This window comes from Talpa occidentalis, unplaced genomic scaffold, assembly GCF_014898055.3.
Source record: "Talpa occidentalis isolate TD23 unplaced genomic scaffold, MPIMG_talOcc4v2.1 talOcc4.6, whole genome shotgun sequence".
NCBI classification, from domain to species: Eukaryota; Metazoa; Chordata; class Mammalia; order Eulipotyphla; family Talpidae; genus Talpa; species Talpa occidentalis.
The window spans coordinates 66,749,236-66,770,053 of record NW_023604972.1 but is presented as its reverse complement, the minus strand read 5'-3'; the positions used below and the strand labels follow the sequence as shown (position 1 = coordinate 66,770,053).

General features: G+C 35.6%; 1 protein-coding gene and 1 non-coding gene across 3 annotated transcripts in view; both read right to left on the bottom strand.

Annotated features, from left to right (window-relative positions):
- Nucleotides 1–20,818, bottom strand: part of EPB41L4A (erythrocyte membrane protein band 4.1 like 4A) — a 442,728-nt gene that overhangs the window by 282,339 nt on the left and 139,571 nt on the right. For both annotated transcript variants that reach the window (XM_054688039.1, XM_054688040.1), the window contains exon 2: nucleotides 15,646–15,750. In XM_054688039.1, the coding sequence (XP_054544014.1) occupies nucleotides 15,646–15,750 (105 nt within the window). The remainder of the gene's footprint in view (nucleotides 1–15,645; nucleotides 15,751–20,818) is intronic.
- LOC119261484 (U6 spliceosomal RNA) lies at nucleotides 9,351–9,454 on the bottom strand. Its single transcript, XR_005129028.1, has one exon. It is a non-coding gene; the product is annotated as a U6 spliceosomal RNA (small nuclear RNA).

Genomic DNA, 20,818 nt, shown 5'->3' with positions numbered 1-20,818 from the left:
CAGATAACTTATAAGGGAAAACCAATCAGGTTAACTTATGACTTCTCCGAAGAAACATTATGGACAAGAAGATAATGTGTTATAGGGCAGCCCCAAATGGAGTAACATATTCAGCAAACTTCAAGACAGCAAATGCCAACCAAGAATACTTTACCCTGCAAAGCTCTCCTTCCTCTACGAAGAAAAAATATGGACCTTCTCAGACAAACAGAAACTCCAGAAATTCATTACAACTAAACCCCCACTCCAAAAAATTCTATAAGAAGTCCTAAAGCCAAAATCAATAGAGGAATGAACAAGAACAGAATAAAGCAAGGAATAAAATCACAAAAAAGACAAACAAAATGGCAAACACAGATAAAAACATCAATATTAACTCTAAATATAAATGGCTTAAACTCATCAGTAAAAAGACACAGCGTAGCAGACTGGATTAAAAAACAAAATCCAAACATCTGCTGTCTCCAGGAAAGTAAAAGGGTGGAAAACAATCCTACAAACAAATGGACCAATAAAGAAGGCAGGAACAGCCATACTTATATCAGATGAAATAGACTTCATATTAAAAAAAGTAAAAACAGACATAGATAGACACTACATTATGATCAAGGGGACAATACATCAGGAAGATATAACACTCATCAACATATACTCACCAAAGAAAGGGGCACCAAAATATATAGACAATTATTGTCAGCTCTGAAAATAGATATTAAAGAAAATACATATATAGTGGGAGACTTCAACACCCCACTCTCACCAATGGACAGATCAACGAGACAAAAAATAAACAAAGACACTAGAGCCCTAAATAAACACATAGAACTCATGGACTTAATAGACATCTATTGGACACTGCACCCAAAAAAATCTGAGTACACATTTTTCTCAAGTGTGCATGGATCATTCTCCAGAATCAATCACATACTGGGCCACAAGACAACATCAACAGATACATGAAAATCAGAATCATTCCAACTATCTTCTCTGATCATAAAGGCATCAAGCTAGAAATAAATCATGAAAAGAAAACAAGGAATCTTAAACAGACCCATCACAAGCAGTGGAATTGAAGGAGTAATCAAAGCACTCCCCAAAAACAAAAGCCCAGGCCCAGACGGCTTAACAAATGAATTCTACCAAACATTTAGCAGTGAATTAGAGCCTATCCTACACAAACTCTTTCAAAAAATTGAAAAAGAAAGAATACTACCAAATATGATCTACGAAGCCAACATTAAACTTATACCAAAACCCAACAAAGACAGCACAAAAAAAGAAAATTACAAGCCAATCCCCCTAATGAACACAGATGCAAAAATCTTCCACAAAATCCTTGCCAACAATGCATCCATAAGATAATTAACCACGACCAAGTAGGATTTATTCCAGGGACACAAGGATGGTTCGGCATCCAAATCAATCCATGTAATCCAACACATCAACAAAAAGAAATATAAATACTATATGATAATATCCATAGATGCTGAGAAAGCATTCGACAAAGTACAACACCCACTTATGATAAAAGCCCTTGAAATTCTCGGGATACAAGGAACATAACTCAACATCATAAAGACCATCTATGACAAGCCCACAGCCAATAACATTCTCAATGGCGAAAAGCTGAAAGCATTCCCATTAAGATCTGGAACAAGACAAGGATGTCCACTCTCACCACTGCTTTTCAACATAATACTGGAAGTCCTAGCGAGAGCAGTAAGACAAGAGAAAGACATACAAGGAATCCAAATAGGCAAGGAAGAAGTCAAACTATCACTATTTGTGGATGATATAATAATATACATAGAGAAAACCAAAAACTCCACAGAAAAACTAATTAAACTAATCAATCAGTTTAGCAAAGTGGCAGGATATAAAATCAACAAACAAAAATCAGTAGCCTTCCTATACACAAAAAATAAATCTGAAGAAGTAGAAATCAAGAAAATCATCCCTTTTATTACTGAAACAAAAAAAATCAAATACTTAGGAATACACCTACCAAAAGAAGTAAAGGATCTATAGAAAGAAAACTATAAAACACTGTTGATAGAAATAGAAGTAGACACAAAGAAATGGAAAGACATCCCCTGCTCATGGATCGGAAGAATTAACTATCAAAATGGCCATCCTACCAAAAGCAATTTACAGATTCAATGCTATTCCAATAAAAATTTCAATGCCATTCTTCAAAGAAATAGAAAAAATATTGATGAAATTCATATGGAGCTACCAAAAACCCCAAATAGCCAAAACCCTCTTAAAAAAAAAAAAAAAGAAGGGAATGGAGGCATCACTCTCCCAGGTTTCAAACTATACTACAAAGCCATAATCACCAAAACTGCATGGTATTGGAACCAGAACAGACACATGGACCAATGGAATTGAATAGAAAACCCAGAAATAAACCCACAGATTTATGGTCAACTAATATTTGACAAAGGAGCAATATGCTAAGCAATATGCAATATGCTAAGAATATGCACTGGAGCAAAGAAAATTTGTTCAATAAATGGTGCTGGGAAAACTGGGTCACTACATGCAAAAGAATGAAGCTTGTCTACTACCTCACACCATGCACAAAAACCAACCCAAAATGGATTAAAGAACTAGACATAAGACCTGAAACCATAAAATATATAGAAGGAAATATAGGTGAAAAACTACATGACATGCATCTCAAAGACATCTTTACAGACGCATCACCCAAAACAGTGATAGTGAAGGCAAAGATCAACAGCTGGGACTACATCAAATTAAAGAGCTTCTGCACAGCAAAAGAGACAATAACAAAAACAAAGAGAAACCCCACCAACTGGGAGAACATTTTTGCACCCAACACTAATGATAAAGGACTGATCACAAAAATCTACAAAGAGCTGATGAGACTCAACAACAAAGAAAATGATCCAATCAAAAAATGGGCAGAAGAGCTAAAAAGAAACTTCACCGAAGAGGAAATGCAAATGGCCGACAGGCATATGAAAAAATGTTCAACATCACTTGCAATCAGGGAAATGCAAATCAAAACTACAATGAGATACTATCTCACACCAGTGAGAATGGCACATATTAAAAAAACTAGCAACAACAATTGTTGGCAAGGATGTAGAGAAAAAGGAACTCTCCTGCACTGTTGGTGGGAGTGCAAACTGGTCCAACCACTATGGAGAGATGTGTGGAGATTCCTCAACCTACTAAAGATAGAGCTTCCACATGATCCAACAATTCCACTCCTAGGTATTTACCCAAAGGACACAGAAACATTAATTCCAAAGAACACCTGCACCCTGTGTTTATAGCAGCACAATTCACAAATAGCTAAGCTTCGGAAACAACCCAAATGCCCAAAAATAAATGACTGGATCAAGAAGATGTGTTACATATACACCATGGAATATTTACTCAGCATTCAAAAAAGATAAACACATGCAATTTGCAGCAACATGGATGGAGCTGGAAGGGATCATGCTCAGCGAAATAAGCCAGAAAGAAAAAGAAAAATACCAGATAGTCTCACTCATAACAGGACTCTAGAAAACCTAAATATGGACCAGGAAAAAGAATAACTGTAAGAAAGAAAAAAATCAAAATCAACAAACAACTATGAACCAGAGACACTCTTGTGGGGGGGCAGGGATTGGGGTCAAAATTGGGGTTGCAATTGTATGGGGAATATAAAAATAAAAATTTAAAAAAATATATTTCCTCAAAAATCTTATATTAGCAAACATGTTAAAATTAACAATATTTAATTTTCCTAATTCTTTCTAAGTGTAGGATTTAATTGGAGCCTCTAAGTGAAAGAGAAAAAAAAATAATACTCTTTTAACAAATCTTGGTAAAGCATTTTTAATACATTTCCCTTTAATTGAAACTGAATAACTACAATGAATTGTTTACAAATTATTTGTAAGTCAGGTGCTTTTAAATTCATTTCTTTTAAATAAATTGAAGGCGAAGCTAATGAGAGGCCTGAGAAGTCACTGCACTGAGAACATACAGAAAAGAGCAGATTTGGAGAAGATGTAATCATCTTCTATATAGATCTTCAAATTCTGTATAGAATTTGAGTTACCTGATAAATTACGAAAAATTACTGCAGATGACAGATCAGTATGAAATTTGGTTACGACTCAGCAGTAGTTCAAGGAATTGAGTAATTTGGTTATCATAACTCATTTTTATATCTATACTTATGAAATCCAAGTTATTTAATACTCATATCTACAAAAAATCCATAGGAACAAAGTAATTGCTGAGCCCAATCTCACGACAATAATATATTATGATTATCCAGGGGTACCTAGACCAATTGAAAAATCAAGATGCATTAGTAATAAAGTTTTTTATATTTTATATTTTATATTAGTAAAAAAATTTTATAATTACTATTTATTAAAATGAATATTTTGCTGTTGGATTTAACCATATACTGATAACCACGTAAAAATAAGTAATTTTTTTTATTTTCTTACATCACAGTTCATTTTTGCTCAATATCTGATTTCTCCCATCTGGTGTAGTACCCATAAGCTCTCCCACCACCACAGCACCTAGAACAATCACCATAGTTCCTTTTGCTGTTCCCTCTCCTATTTTAACCCCTTCTTCCGGTCCTCCCCTAATATGCCTCAGATCTACGATTTGCTACAAATTTTGTCTTTGTTCAGCCATCTGTATGATTTCTCTATATTCCACCTATAAGTGAAACCATCCAATATTTTTCTTTTTCCTTCTGAGTTAATTCACTTAGCATAATCCCTACCAGCTCCATCCATGTTGCTGCAAATGGCAAGCATTTATCTTTTTTGATCACATAGTATTCCACTGTGTATATATACCACATTTTCTAGATTCATTCATCTGTTTGGGGGGATTTGGGTTGTTTCCATAGTTTACCTATCATAAAAAGTGCAGATTTCCTTTTGAATTAGTGTTTTTGTGGGTAGATTCCTAGGAGCAGAATTGCTGGATTGTATGGTAGATCCATTTTTGGTATTCTGAATGTCCTCTACACAGATTTCCAAGTGGTTGGACTAGTTTGCATTCTCACCAGCAGTGTAAGAGTTTTCCTTTTTCTCCACATCCTCACCAGCATTTGATGTGGTCAGTTTTTTTTTTTTTTTAATGTGAGCCATTCTCATCCACATGAGATGGTCTATAATTATAATTTTAACTTGCCTTACCATGACTATAACTGAGGTGGAACAATTTTTCATATACCTGTTGGCCATTTGCATTTCTTCTGCCCATTTTTTTTAGCTCTTCTGCCCATATTTTAAAAAAGATTTATTTTATTTATTTTTATATGAGACCTGGGGTACAGGCCAGAGAGGCACGGGAGGGTGAAAGGATTCACCAGAGCCAGAGCAGGGAACAGAACAGGCAGACGACTGAAATACTGAAATACACTGCTGAGAGGAGCAGCGCAACAGGAGAGGTCTGCCACACCATGTGGGAATCTCCCTGGCCAGCAGGGAAGCAAGCCCCTGCTGCAGAGGCTGTGGACAGCTTCACATCACTGCACTCAACCCGCTGCGCCACCAGGGAGGCCCCTCTCCTGCCCATTGTTTGACTTTTTTTTTTTTTTTTGCTTTGTTTTTGTTGAGTTGCGTAAACTCTTTGTAGATCTTTGATATCAGTCCCTTATCAGTTGTATGGTGGGCAAACATTTTTTCATTCAGTAGGGTGTCTCCTCATTTTGGTTATTGTCTCTTTTGCTGCACAGAAGCTTTTTAGTTTGATATAGTCGCAGCTTATTATCTTTTACTTCATTTTCTTTGCTTCTAGAGATGAGTATTCAAAGATGTTTTTGAGATGTATGTCATGGAGTGTTTTGTCCCTATTTTCTTCTATATATTTTATAGCTTCAGATCTTACCTTTGAGTCTTTTATCCATTTTGAATTGACTTTGTGCATGGTATGAGGTAGCAGTCTAGTTTCATTATTTTGCATGTGGCAGTCCAATTTTCCCAGCACCATTTATTGAAGAATCTGTCTTTGTTCCAGAGTACAGCCTTTGTTCCTTTGTCACAAAATAGTTGACCACATATGTGCGGCTTTATTTCTGGGTTTTCAATTGGGTTCCACTGCTCTATGTGTCTGAAAAATAGCTACTCTTAAAGTTTAGTAACAATAAGAGCATTAAGGTCTCATGAAACAATTTTTCAGAATTTCAACCTGCTGTATGATATTGTATATATCAAATACTCTATAAAAATAAACTACATAATGTAAAATACATTTTATAAATATATAATATATAAACATATTTTACAAAATGATGTTTCATACTCATTATAGAATAACAGAAAATTTTATAAAGAAAATGGAACAGAAATACAAGTTTAAGGAGAAATAATGATTAAAGGAAGTTATCTTTAATAAAGAGCTTGTCTGCATCCATTTATTTTTTTAATTCATTGATTGCTTTTAGCTAAGGTAATATTTGGATGCCGCCATTAGTTATTCCCACCATCGTGGAAGCATCACCAAATCACCCATAGTTCATGACCACAGTCATTGTGCTTTGTACACCTCCTCCACCTGCTCTCCACCTGCTCACCACCTTGGTACTGCAGTTCATTAGTCAACTATTAAGAATTAGTTTTTAATCTTGTCTTTATCTGGTTCTTAATTTGGTTGCTTTACATTCCATGTATTAATGGCATTATACATCATTTATCTTTCTCCTCTTATTTCACTTAGTATTGTATCTTCTAGCTCTTTCCTTGCTGCCTCAACTGGCATGAGTTCATCTATTTAAATTTCTGAATAATATTTGTGTACATATACCACATATTCTTGATCTAGTCATCTACTTTGAGGTATTTATGTTACTTCCATAATTTATCTGTAGGAAACTGCAACAAAAATCATGAGAGTACAAGTTTCCTTTCTAATTAGTGTTTTTGAATTTTTCAGGCAGATATCTAGGAGTGAAATTACTGGTTCCAGTGGGAAATCATTTTTAAGATGATTTCCTCATACGCTTTTCCATATGGGCTGCATGATTTTGCATATCTACCAGAAGTGTACTAGATTTCCCTTTTTGCCCCATCCTCACCAGTACTTGTTTTTGGTCTTTTTGATATGACCCATTGTTGATGTGTGAGATGGTATCTCATTTTGGTCTTGATTTACTTTTCTCTAAAATAATAAGTTACTGTGAATATTTTTTCATGTGCTTGCCGGCCAACTAAATAGGGTTATTTGTCTTGTTTTTCTAGAGTTGTATGAGTTCACTGTATGTCTTTAAAATCAATCCTTTGTCAGATGTAATGTGTGCAAATGTTTCCTTCCATTCCGTAGGGTGTCTTTCCATTTTATTCATGGCTTCTTTCACTGTGCAGAAACATATTAGCTTGATGTATTCCCAATTGTTTATGTTCTCTTTTGTTTTCCTTGCTTAGAGAATAAATTTTGTTTTCCTTGCTTAGAGATAAATTTCTAAAGGAATCATGAAAGTTTACATTATGAAATGTTTGCCTATGTTTTCTTCTATGTATTTTATGGTGTCAAATTTACATCCAAGACTTTTGAATTGATTTTTGTGTATAGTGTGAGACAGTAGTCTAATTTCATTCTTTTGCATGTAGTTGTCCAGTTTTCCTATCATCATTTATTCAAGAGGCTATTATTTAAAAAAAAAGATTTATTTTTATTTATACAAAAACTGGGATACAGGCCAGAGGCATGGGAGAGTGAGAGAATTCACCAGAGAATTCACCAGAGACACAGGCAGGAGAGGTCTGCCACACCATGTGGGTATCTTCCTGGCTGGCTGGGAATGGAACCCATGCCACAGAGGCTGTGGACAGCTTCACAGCACTGCACTGAACCAGCTGCACCACCAGGGAGGCCTCAAGAGGCTATTCTTGCTACAGTGTATGTTCCTGGCTCTTCTGTCATGGAGTAGATGTCCATATATATGTGTGCATTTATTTCTGGGCTCTCATTTCTCTTCCATTTGTCTGTGTGTCTGTTTTTGTACCATTATTATGCTATTTAAATTATTATGGTTTTATAGTGTAATAAGTTGGTCAGGTTTAATTTTGCTATGGTGTCTCTTGCAGTTCCATATGAATTTCAGTAGTGTTTGCTCCAGTTCTTTGAAAAATGCCAATCATATTTTTATTGGTATTGCACTGAATTTGTATATTGCTTTGAAAGGATAGCATTTTGAGAATGTTGATTCTTCTAGTTCATGAGCAGGGAATATTTCTCCATTTCTTTGTGTCTTCTATTTCTTTCACAATGTCTTACAGTTCTCTTTGTATATTTACCTCCTCTGTTAGGTTTACTCCGAGGTTTGTTTTTTTGTTTTTTTTTTTAGTGTAATTGTTACTGAAATCACTTTCTTAATTCTTTTTCTTTATCACTATTTATATATAGGAAAGCAACTAATTTTTGTATGTTGAATTTATATCCTGATACTTTGCTAAACTGATTGTTTCAATTAACTTTTTCCTTGAGATCTTATGGGTCTCTTGGTATATTATCATGACATCTGCAAATAATAATGATTTTACCTCTTTTTTCCCAATTTAGATTCATATTATATCTTTCTCGTTTCTAATTTTCTAGCCAGAACTTGCAATACTTTGTTGAATAGTAGTGGTGAGAGTAGACATCCTTGTATTTTTACCAGATCTTAGTGGAAAAGCTTTTAGTTTTTCACCAGTAAAAGTGATGTTAGCTGTGGGTTTGCTGTAAATGGCTTTGATTATGATAAGTTATATTTTGTTTATCCCCAATATTTCAAAGGTTTTCATCATAAATGGATGCTGGATCTTATCAAATCCTTTCTCAGCATCTAATGACATGATCATATGGTTTTTATCTTTGTTTTTATTGATGTGGTGAATTATGTTGTTTGACTTTCAGATGTTGAACCATCCTTAGTCCCTGGTATGAATCCTATTTGGTCATGGCGTATGACCCTTTTAATGCATTGTTGGATTCTGTTCGCTAGGATTTTTGTGTCTGTTCACTAGTAAGATTGGTCTGTAATTTTATTTTTGTGTGTTTTCTGTTAGTTTTTGGTATTAGGATAATGTCCTCATAAAAGTACTAGGAAATATTCCTTCTTTTTCAGTTTTTTGGAAGAGTTTGAACAAAACAAGCATTAGTTCACATTTGAAGGTTTGGTAGCATTCACTTGTGAAGCCATGCTGTCCCACTCTTCTGAATACTGTTTCAATTTCCTTGCATGTGATTGGTTTGTTCAGGGTTTCTATTTCTTCCCTATTCAGTCTTGGAAGATTGTATAATTCTAAAAATTTGTTCATCTATTCTAGGCTACTGAATTTTTAGGGTATAGATGTTCATAGTAGTCTAATTACAAAAATAAGGAACACTTCATGAATTTGCATGTTATCCTTGCACAGGGGCAAAGCTGATCTTCTCTGTATTATCCAATTTTAGTATATGCGTGGCAGAAGCAAACATCATATGTTTGCTTTCTAAAGGTTGGTAATGAATACAAAATTATCATATAGATTCACCGTATACATCTGAGTAAATGAAGCAGATTTTTACAATGTTAATACTTTTGAGGAAAATTTGCATCTATTTAAATTTATGATAAAATTTATATTATTAATCTGAAATTATACACAGGTAGAGTTTTCCAAAAACTCTGGAGGATTACTCCTTTCAGAAACAAGAAATAAAACAAGGCTGGAGTGGAAGATGATGATTTAACTTCTAAATATACTGCCTTTCAAGTACCCGAGGGATCTCCTAATACAGCAGCGCTAATACTTACAATGCACTGATCATTGTTTAAAACTCACGTCTAGGTATTTTACACACAAATATTTCACCCTCATTGTCACCCTATGAAGTTGGTATAATATTACTATTTTCACTTTATAAATGGAGAAACTGAGGCATAAAGTGAGAAAACTTACCTAATGCCACACAACTCTCTCAAATAGTAAAGTGAATATCAGCACAGTCAAGATCCAAAGTCTATTTGTTTATTGTTTTGTTTTGGTTTGTTTTTTTTAAATACAGTATGATGCCTCTTGATATGACTGGGTTGGAGATATAAATTTGAGGGCCAGTGGAGCTTTTAGATAGTAATTTATTTTTTAAAAAAATTTTTTTTAAGATTTATTTATTTATTTATACAAGAACCGGGGTATAGTCAGAAGCATGGGAGGGTGAGAGAATTCACCAGAGCCAGAGCGGAGAACAGAACAGACAGACCGACGAAATACACTGCTGAGGGGAGCAGCGGGAGCAGCAGGAGAGGTCTGAGCACCATGTGGGACCCTCTCCCAGCGGCCGGGAATAAAATCGGCGCAGCAGAGGCTGTGGGCAGCTTCACAGCCCAGCGCTCAACTGCTGCGCCACCGGGGTAGGCCCTTAGATAGTAATTTAAACCATGAAGTAGATGACATTACATAGAGAGTGACAATATTCAACAACAGGAAAATGAGAGTTTCAGGGTTATGTATCCCTATGAAGATGTTTCTTGCCACTTCCTTCCAGACCCCTGGACTTTTGAATGCCTCTGGCCATGGCTTTTTCAAGATGATTTTTCAAGATACGCAATCATGTTTTGTTCCTCCAAGTTACTTCATGCTGATGACATTCTTTTTACTTCTTGATCTTTGATGCAATGGATCAAATGCTTGTGTCTCCCCTAAACTGAAACTAACCCCAATGGTTGCTATTTGGAGGTGGAATCTTTAGGAGGTAAGAACCCTAATGAAAAGGTTCTTAGGTCAGGAGGGTAGAACCCTCATGAAAAAGATTAGTGACCTTATAAAAAAAAAAAAAAGCCTATAAATGAATTTATATATATTCAAAAAAGAAAAGAGAAGACAGACAGATGGGGGTGGGGAGGGCAATAAGACAGAAAAGGCCAGAGAGTGAACAAAGCTCTCTTTTCCACATGTGAAGTTACAAGAAGTCAGCTATCTGCAACCAGAAAAGGTCTCTTACCATACCCCAACAGCACTGCACCCTCCAGAATGATGAGAAATAAATGATTTTTTTTTTTGTCTATGTCACCAAGTCTGTGGTAATTTGTTATAGCAGCCCAAAGAACTAACAATGAGCTAAGATAAAAGTGTAGGCAAGGGTATATTCATTCTCTAGAATCCAGAGGGATTCATTTCCTTGTATTTTCTAGCTTCTGAAGGCCATCTGTAACTCCTTGGCACAAGGCCCCCTTCCAGTATATTCATGACCCTGACCACTATTTCTAGTATCACATCTCCTCTCTGATTCTCCTGTCTCCTTCTTTCATATACAAGACACTTTAATTATATTAGTCCCATCTGGATAAGCCAGAACAATCTCTCCATCACAAGATCCTTAACTTAATCATACCTGCACAACCCCTCCAGCCAGCTAAGGTGAAATTCGAAGTTTCTGGGGCTGGAACTCCAGGCATAGAGCTGGTGCTCATTCAGAGTGAAGACACACAATGCTGAGCTGCTGGGCCACATGCCATCAGCAGGACCAGAAGGTTGTCCTACTGAACCAGCAACAAAACTGGTGACAGGCAGTCATAAAATGTACTGAAGGAAGCAAATTCTTCTGCAACTTCTGCTGTTCTAGGTTACTGGTCAATACTTGAAGAGAATTCTACATATTTGTTGCTAATACGTAGCATATTCATGGAACAATTTGGGCTTTCTGATGCTCATATGTGCTCCTACGATTCCTATGACAAACTGCCTCACACCCACCTTAAATTGGGGCTGGGTATTTTCTGAAAACCAAACCAAGATCCTGATATATAAAAAAAACTACAAATGCACAAACCAGTTGGAATCAAGAATGAACCTGATGACAGGCCAAAGCAGATATGAGGGCAGGCATAGTTTTTCTGGTTTATAATTAGGAAAATAAACTGCAAGTAGGTGAAACTGTGGTGCATTAAGAGACAGTTTTATAAAAGTAAGCCTGAGTAAGTGTGTGGTATAGTGTTAATTCAGTCTCAATAATCATGTATCACAAAGAACTGTTTTTTTTTATTTCCTAGAGCTTTTTTTATAGATTCTACCTGAGAAGTGAAGAAATTAGGGTGTCTGAAGTGTTACAAATGGAATCAGCTGTACTCCTTGGAGAGAAGTTTGCTTTAACAAGATTTATTTCTGTCTAGCTGTTATTCTTTACATATAAAGTAACACTTGAATCAATTAATTTTTTATATGAATTTTTCCAGAACATGGTTTCATGGGATGCACAGTTTAATAAAATTTTTACTCCCCGCCCCCCATTGAATATTCTGTGCAGTAAATCCCCTTTCCTCAGGATTCCTGAGACTACGTGAAAAACAGAAAGCTTCAGCACATGGCTTATACCTATTAGGCACCCATTCAATGACTGCTGAACAACCATATGAACATATAAATACACAAGGGTCTAAACAGAGTCCCTTGCAACAAGGTCAATCTGATAAGTTGGCTTATTGGAAAATGCCATTTAACTTCTTTCAACAAACATTAAGTATGTAAATTGCATAGAAAGAGAATTCCTTAGTAACCTAAGTTTGTCAGACCTTTTCACATAACATGTTTTCAAGTCAAGATATTATAGTAGTTGAAAGGTCTTGGAGACATGAAAACTTGGCTTTGAATTCTGCTCACAAAAATTGCTGGTTATTACATGATTTGGGAAAACTGCTTAACCTTTTTCACTTCCACTTCTTCATCTCTAATGGTAGGATAATAATATTAAACTAGGGCAGTGATTCTTTCCATGTAATGACAATGTATGGATAATGTTCAACAGTTCCTAGTGCATTGGTGACAATGATAATACATCTAGATCCAAGCCTCTCAGTTACTCAGATACTCCAAGACAGAAAGGTTTCCCACAATGCGAGGCCCATCTTTCTTAGGTACATGTTCATCAGGTATGTTTATCAGGAAGCTCCTTATCGTCTCATGTAAACATAAACTAGATCTATGAGGTAGAACTAAAGTGCCCCCTGATGATCCTTCTTTACCATATGGCCACTGAGTCCAGCTCATATGCTTATATTACTTTGCTTACTAATACTTTGACCATTATTATTATTTTGACCAACCTATAGTACTGTACTTTCTAATACTAATGACTGACTAGAGTGCTGCAAGCTTCCCATCCCCAGCCAGGGTCTAGGCATGGCCCCAAGGTATGATCCATTACTAATAGGAAGAAGGAGGAGAGATAATCTAGGGCTTTTCATTGATGTGAATCATCTCTTCCATCCCCATCATTTTCTTTCCTTTATCTTTTTCATCTTTTCCTTTCCTTTCTCCTACTATGTCTCACCTACTGTTACCCTAAATGGTCCTTTTTAATATCTCAAAGTCCCTACAATTAGAAAGATAAATTTTCATTACCTTATTCTCACAGCTCCTACAATTAGAAAGAACTATATAAGGTGTTCAGGTAATATATGCAAAGAATAAACAATATCTAAAAATCATCCCTATTTTTAACTGAGTTAACTAGAAAGAAATAACCAAAATTCAGCAGGCAAAAGAGGATTTTTTTATGTGATTTATATACCTGATATTCTTACCATCACAAAACAACATGACTTAAGAGCTGTTTTCTTCTAATTATATAATTTATTTTCTCCTAAAACCTGTATTACAAACATTACCATAAATGCCAATCTTTATAGGAATAGAGGTAAGAGAAAATAATGTTTTGGTCTTAAATCAATACCAACTACTAATTCTTTTGTACTGATACATGCCATTGCTTGAAATTCTCAAACTTTTCACATTTTTTTTCTTTGCAAAGTAAAAAAAAATAGATAAGGTCTATATAATTTTAGCAAGACAGTCAATCACAGCCAAGCATAGTCTGACTTTCTAGATAAGATCAGAAAACTGTATTCTTCTCTGCTAGGAAAAAAGTTATTTCGAAAATATTAATGTAATGCCAGATATCTTCTGTAGCCTTGAATTTAATCTTTCAGTATAGAGCTACAATTCTGTCATACTGACTTACGGCCTATCCAGGAAGAATTCAGTGAACTTCAAAATATGTCCATTTCCTTTTCTTTGAATTATACATTAATGACAGCTTGCCTTTAGAACACTATTCCTTTTAATGGAAAGCTAGCCAATACACCCAATTTTTTATTCCTACTTTGTAAAATCCTCTTGTGAAACCAACAAGTTATAGAATTAGCTCAAGAAAAATTATGTTATCTCCATCAATAGCATTCCATTTCCTGCCTCTAGTCACCTGAATGCACATGCCTGGGGCCAGGACATAGTAGCACCACTCACACAATCACATTCCTCACTGAAAAGACCCCCAAGTAACCCTGTGGAGGTTAGTAGAACTGATAAAGGAAGGGGCAGAATCTCCATTTCAATAGAAGTGCAACAGTGTGAAAAATAAAAGGAGGGATTGGAGTCAAAACAAGGGGGTTGCAATTGTATAGGGAATATAAAAATAAAATTAAAATAAATAAATATAGAAATAAATAAATAAATAAAAGGAAAGTCAATTAGGGTATTTTTAAGGTAAGCATATAAGCATTTCATCATCTCCAAAGTCTCTCCTGCTCATCATCCAGGACACAGCTTTTCAACCTTATAACCAAGTAGAATCTTTACTAACCAATACAGTGAGATTTTTAGTATCTCTCCAACATCCAACTAGTCAGGAAAATATTCGAAATTAAACCCTCAAAAACAACTGACATCAGATACCAAAAGTTTGGTTACCTTTATTACTCTTACTCCATCAAGGTCATGATGGAAAACCGCTACTCATTAAACTTTTATCTACGCACCTTTTCACATTTCTATTCATTTCTTCTCTTCAACCATTTAATTTCTTAAAAGACAATAACATCTGTCACTTCAAGAGACTAGTAACTTGCTTCCTACACATTCAATGGCTTATTCTTGCCTCCTATGAGCACAATTGGAAAGTACTCTCTGATGGAAACCAGGTAAGCAAAGATGAGCACACATATGCAAGTCGTGAATGTAGACTTTAGGCAGTAGACTTTAGGCAGAATAGGAAAAATTGCAAAGAAATTAGCAAGGGCAAAACATTTAGGATGTTCAGAGTATTTTCATTTATAAAGAACCTAACTGTTAGGGGGAAAAGGCAGTCCCAAAGCAAATTCCATACAGGCTTTGTGGACTCCACCCCCACCCCAGGTCAAAGCCAAAGACACTGGGAACTCCAAATCCCATCACCACCAAAGGGAAGGTGGCTGGGACCTGAGGGTGGGGTTAAGCAGCCAGGTGGATACAAAAGGCAGACACGTGGGCTTTGGGGGCTCTCTCTCTCTCTCCATTTTGGGGCCCTCGGCCAGCTCGCGGCGTCCGTCTAGCTCTGAGAGTGACTTTGGGGTTTCCAGGTCGTCGGATCGGGTAGGACGCATTAAAGACTTTATTTCCCTATTTTCTCCCTGAGTTGTACATTTTCCTTATTTCTTTTTCTCTTGTAAATAAACCTTTTATTAACCCTTTTGCGTGTGTCTGTAGTAGAGTATTCATAAGTCCCTTTAAAGCGCGCGGGTGAGGACCCACAGCCAGGAACCCGTTTAATATCGGGGTTGCTCTATAACATAACCACTTAAAATCATATCAGGATTCAATCAGAGAATGGGATATCTGTAATCAGAAAAATGTAATATGAAATCATACTCACAGTTTGATGGCTTCTGTCACAGTAACGCAGACCAAAATAATCTATCTCCACAAGGTTTACGTGACGGAATACGTGGTCAAGGACAACTGAACCTTTCGTTGACTTCTGCAAAAATAATTGATAGTTATGGTTGTGGTTTCTTTTAAGATTTATTTATTTATGCATACAAGAGCTGGGGTACAGGCCAGAGGTGTGAGGGTGGAGAGGATTCACCAGAGACAGAGTGGGGAACAGAATAGGCAGAATGACTGAAATTCATTGCTGAGGGGAGCAGTGAGCAAGTCCGGAGACGTCTGCTGCACCATGTGTGTTGCTCCCTGGCCTGGGATCGAACTCATGCTGCAGTGGCTGAGTATAGCTTCATAGGTTGCGTCTTAACCCCTTGTGCCACAAGGGAGACCCAATGTCTTTTTTTTAATTTTTAACAAGGTGTCTTGTATTTCTCAATGGGACACAATCACAGTTCTTGTCTTTTATATGCTTCACCCACAAAGGGAGCCATTTTATCAGTCCATGGTTCCTCTTGTAAGCTTTGCCTCAAATACAAAGAAAAAGAGTTTTTAAATAAAGTAAAGACATTGCTTTGGAAATATAATTTTTAAATTGTGGCAGATTTCAAATTAATATAAGATTTTCTCAAGACAAAATTATCTTCAGAAAAAAAATCATTCTTTTAATAAAGATAATTTTTATATGAAGAGTATCAAATAAATTAAGCAAATAACACTTACTTTGATTAAAATTCCATAATTCTTTCACTTTAAGGAACAATTTTCACTTTCTGCTTTACTCTCACAATTAATATAGAAGATAAATAAAACTGAAATAATAGCTAAAGTTTTTATTTCTAATCTTCAAGAAATAATACCATATATTTAAGCTACCAAAGTTCATGTTCTAAAAAGCACTTCTATAGATATTTTAATTTATCTCTTTCACATAAGCACAGACATAAGGATAATTTTTCCCTTGGCTGCTTTGAGAATGCTGACATCTAACTAAAAGCCAAAGTCTATTGCCACCTTCCACTTTAAATTCATAGTCTAAGCATACAAATATTAAAAACCAATTATTCAATCACTTAAGATAAACATTTAATCAGCAGACATTACTCCACACACCACATTAATCTTGAAATTAATCCATTCTATTGGTATATACACAAGTACAGTCTTCCTGTCTTATGTCCCATCATTGCCAGGTATAACAGATTAGTAAAAGCAATCCCCAAGAAGTCACACATTTTGTTAACAAAGAGTTTTGTTTAGTTTCTTTATCCCTCAGAGAATTACATTATGTGCTTACTCATATATGGTAACTACTCAATATTGTGCTTCTTTTAGGGAAAAATTGTGATATAAGGTAAATGTTTTGATTAAATGTATTATAAAATTGGTAATATGAAGTGAAAAAAGTACACACTGGGAGAAGATCTAGTTACAAGTCCTGTAGGTATTTACCCTGTTTAAACTTAATTACTAAATTACCTTGGTTAAGTTTAATTGGTCCCTTTTTCAAAATCCATTATATTTCTTACTGTAAAGCACAATGATACATTTGGTAAAAGTCTATTTGTGCTTATGTCTTTACCAAGGCAAAAATATAAAGTGAAATGACTCACTGAAAGGACAAACTCAAAGATACAATGGGCACTGCCAAAAAGACCATTATAAATCATTCACTGACAGTACTTTTCCCACACCTTTGTCAATGCTGGATTGAGCAAAATTTTCCAAACTGATTGAGCAAGAAAATGGGGAGCATTAATAGTCTTAATTTACATTTTCCTGACACTAATAAAAGTAAGAGCTTACTAATCATATGCTTTCTACATATGCTTACTAATCAATCTTATTTCCTAGATTGTGGGTTAGGCTTTCTTCAACTCCAAGTTTATGGGCAAGTCTCCCAAGTCTTTCTGATAATTCTAAAATTTTACTAGACTATTTAGCTTTGACTCCACTGGAAATTAATTTTGTGCTTGAGATAAGGGCTCAACTTTGCTTCCGAATGGATGGACAATTACACTACCGTTTACCAAGAAGTACGGAATTTACTTATTGATTTGAAACTTCATCTACTAAGTGAGCATTCATTCTATTCTATGAATCATTCCCAAACCAGTCCTCCAAGATTTTGATGAGTTTAATTTGTTGATCTCTCTCTCTTTCTTTCTTTTTATTTTTTGTATTGTCTTTACCAATTATTAGATATTTTTCTCTACTATAGGGAGCTTAGAAGCAGCTTGCAAATTTAATAAAATTTTCTGTTGGGAATCTGAGTGGAATTAATTTGAATTGACAACTGGATGACTTGGTGGAGGATGAGGTATGATAAATTTCAAAGTAAAATCTATGTTTTTTTCTGGCATCCTCAAGGAAGTTTTTTATATATATATATAGTTCTTATAAAATTCTATGTAGGCTTTGTGGCAGTCAGAATTTACAAAATTCTGCCCTCCCAAAAATCATGTACTAACTTTCAATCCCTGGAACCTGTGAATGTGATGAAGTTCACTCCTGTGATTGTGCTATGTTATATGCACTAGGGACACATGAATAGGGAGATAGGGAGAGGATCTGACCTAATCACTGGGGCACTTATAACCATTTCTCCAGCAAAAGAGAAAAACATTAGGCAAGATAGTCTACACATGAGAATAATTTCAGAGGGCCAGTTCACCAACCCCTTGATTTCAGCCTTATGAGACTAAGCAAGTCATACCATCTTAGACTTCTGAACTACAGAATAGTGCGATATTGAAGCCATTAATTTGTGGTAATTTACGATACAGAATAGAAAACTACTAAATTTATTCTTATTTTACAATTTTACTGTTGCTGTATTTTCTAACCAGCAATATATTATTAATATATTGGAAAGAAAAGTAAGTTTCTTTCTACATTGGTCCATTTCCTAGACGTCTTGCCAAACTCTCAATCTGTAAAAATAATTTGTGTAGACTTTTCAGATAATAACAACTTTATTACATTTTTTACAAATAATAAATGTTCTAGCTCTTCCTTTTCAAAATGCCTCCTCTATATTTATTTCTCTTTTCTTACTGCATTGGCTGGGGTCTCAACAGAAGGATAGTTGGCAATTGCGAAACCATTCATCCCTATATTCTTTACCATCACTAAGTATTAATGGCTGTTACACAGCCCTTGTGTATACCATTTATCCAGTGCAAGTTTCCTTTTATTCCTGACTTTTGACCCTTTTTGTTTTATATTATCTTTTCTGATTTTTAATCAAGAATGTGTGATAATTTTATGAATTTTTTTCTGGAAATACGGAATCACTACATGATTTTTGTCCTTTGATCTATGAGTTACTTTAAAACAATTTCCAAGTCAAGGCCTCCCCGGTGGTGCAGCAGGTTGAGCGTAGCACTGTGAAGCTGTCCACCTGGCCAGGGAGAAACACACATGGCATGGCAGACCTCTCCTGCCCTGCCCGCTGCTTCCCTCAGGAGTGTCTTTGGTCCGTCTACCTGCTCTGTTCCCTGCTGTCTCTGGTGAATTCTCTCACCCTCCCATGCCTCTGACTTGTACCCCAGTTCTTGTACAAATAAATCTTAAAAAAAAAAAAAAGAAACCATCTGATATTTTTCTTTTTCCTTCTGGCTTATTTCACTGAGCATAATTCCTTCTAGCTCCATCCACATTGCTGTAAATGGCATGAGTTTATGTTTTCTGATTGCTGAATAATATTCCATTGTGTATATATACCACTTATATATAGCAGGAATATAGGGGAACAGAATAAGACATTAGTATAGAAAAAATAACAGTACAAAAGACAACAAAGTAAAAATGGACAATTATAAATCAGAGACATACTGCAGGGGAGGAGGAGGGAAAGGCATCAGGAGGAGGAAGACAGGCACACAGGGGACTATGGTGATGGTGCACAGGTGCCTTGGGGAAGGAAATTCTATGAGGACTCAACCTGAGGGGGCTGGGGGAAGCAAATAGTGTTTAAAAGAATTAAATTAAATTAAAAAATTAAAAAATAAAAACCTTAAGAAAAATGAAATAAAATAAAATAAAAATAATTTCCAAGTCAAATATTCTTAATAGAAAATGTCCCATTTATTGATCATTATTTTGTTCTGGGTATATAATATGAAGCCTCCTCCCTACTTGTAGAAAATCACCCACTATATGAATCTTGGGGGAGGCAGGACCCATATCCCCTAACACCTGGATGGGTTAATAGCACATGACTTGGTTTCAATCAAAGACTTTGACTTCTGAACAAGTGATGCAAAGATAAAAAGCTGAAAATTCATTCATGGCAGTGGTTACCAACAGTAGGTGTCCAACAGCAGAGACATCCAATCCAGAGGTGAAATCAACTGGAATAGGACTAATAATGACTGATTTCTGAAGCAGATTTCTCAGCAATCTTTTTTTTTTTATTTTTTTGCCACATGACAGTTTTATAGTTTTACTAAAACAATACAATGTGCATAGAAATAGGCTATTTCTTTTCTTCACTGGTAATAGGGTTGGTGACTCTAATGGCCAGCTGGACACTCTTTCCATAATGACTTTAAGAGTCTTGAAGGAAACATTGTGAGCAATCTCAGTAAAGTTAGATTTGTTGCACATTAGCAGCACATTGAGCTCCTTGAAATTGTGGACCAGGAACTTCTGGAAACCACTGGGTAGCATATGCTTTGATTTTTTGTTTATTTTGTTTTTGTTTTGTTTTTTGTTGCTCCTATAACCAAAGGTTGTCATAAAGATCAGGCACCTAAATCTGTGTGCCATGTTGTCAATACAACTGTTTCAACCAGTTATACATAACTTTGACATATAAGCCTGGTGGGTGCTAGATGAACACCATGGACCTCTTTTTCAGAATAGTGGGCTTAATGGTGCTAAGGATGGCCATGATGCTGAGTGAAAATGGCTGTTTCTGTATAGCCACAGAGACATTAACCAAAACAGAGAGACACCCCACTGGTTTGCACTCCATCAACTGATAAGTGACTAATTACAAAGATATACAAAGAACTCACTTGGCACTTGGCGCAACAAAAACAAAGTAAACAATCCAGTCAAGAAATGGGCAGAAGAACTTGAAAGACATTTCTCCAAAGAGGAAATGCAAATGGTCAACAGGCATATGAAAAAATGTTCAACATCCCTTGTAATCAGGG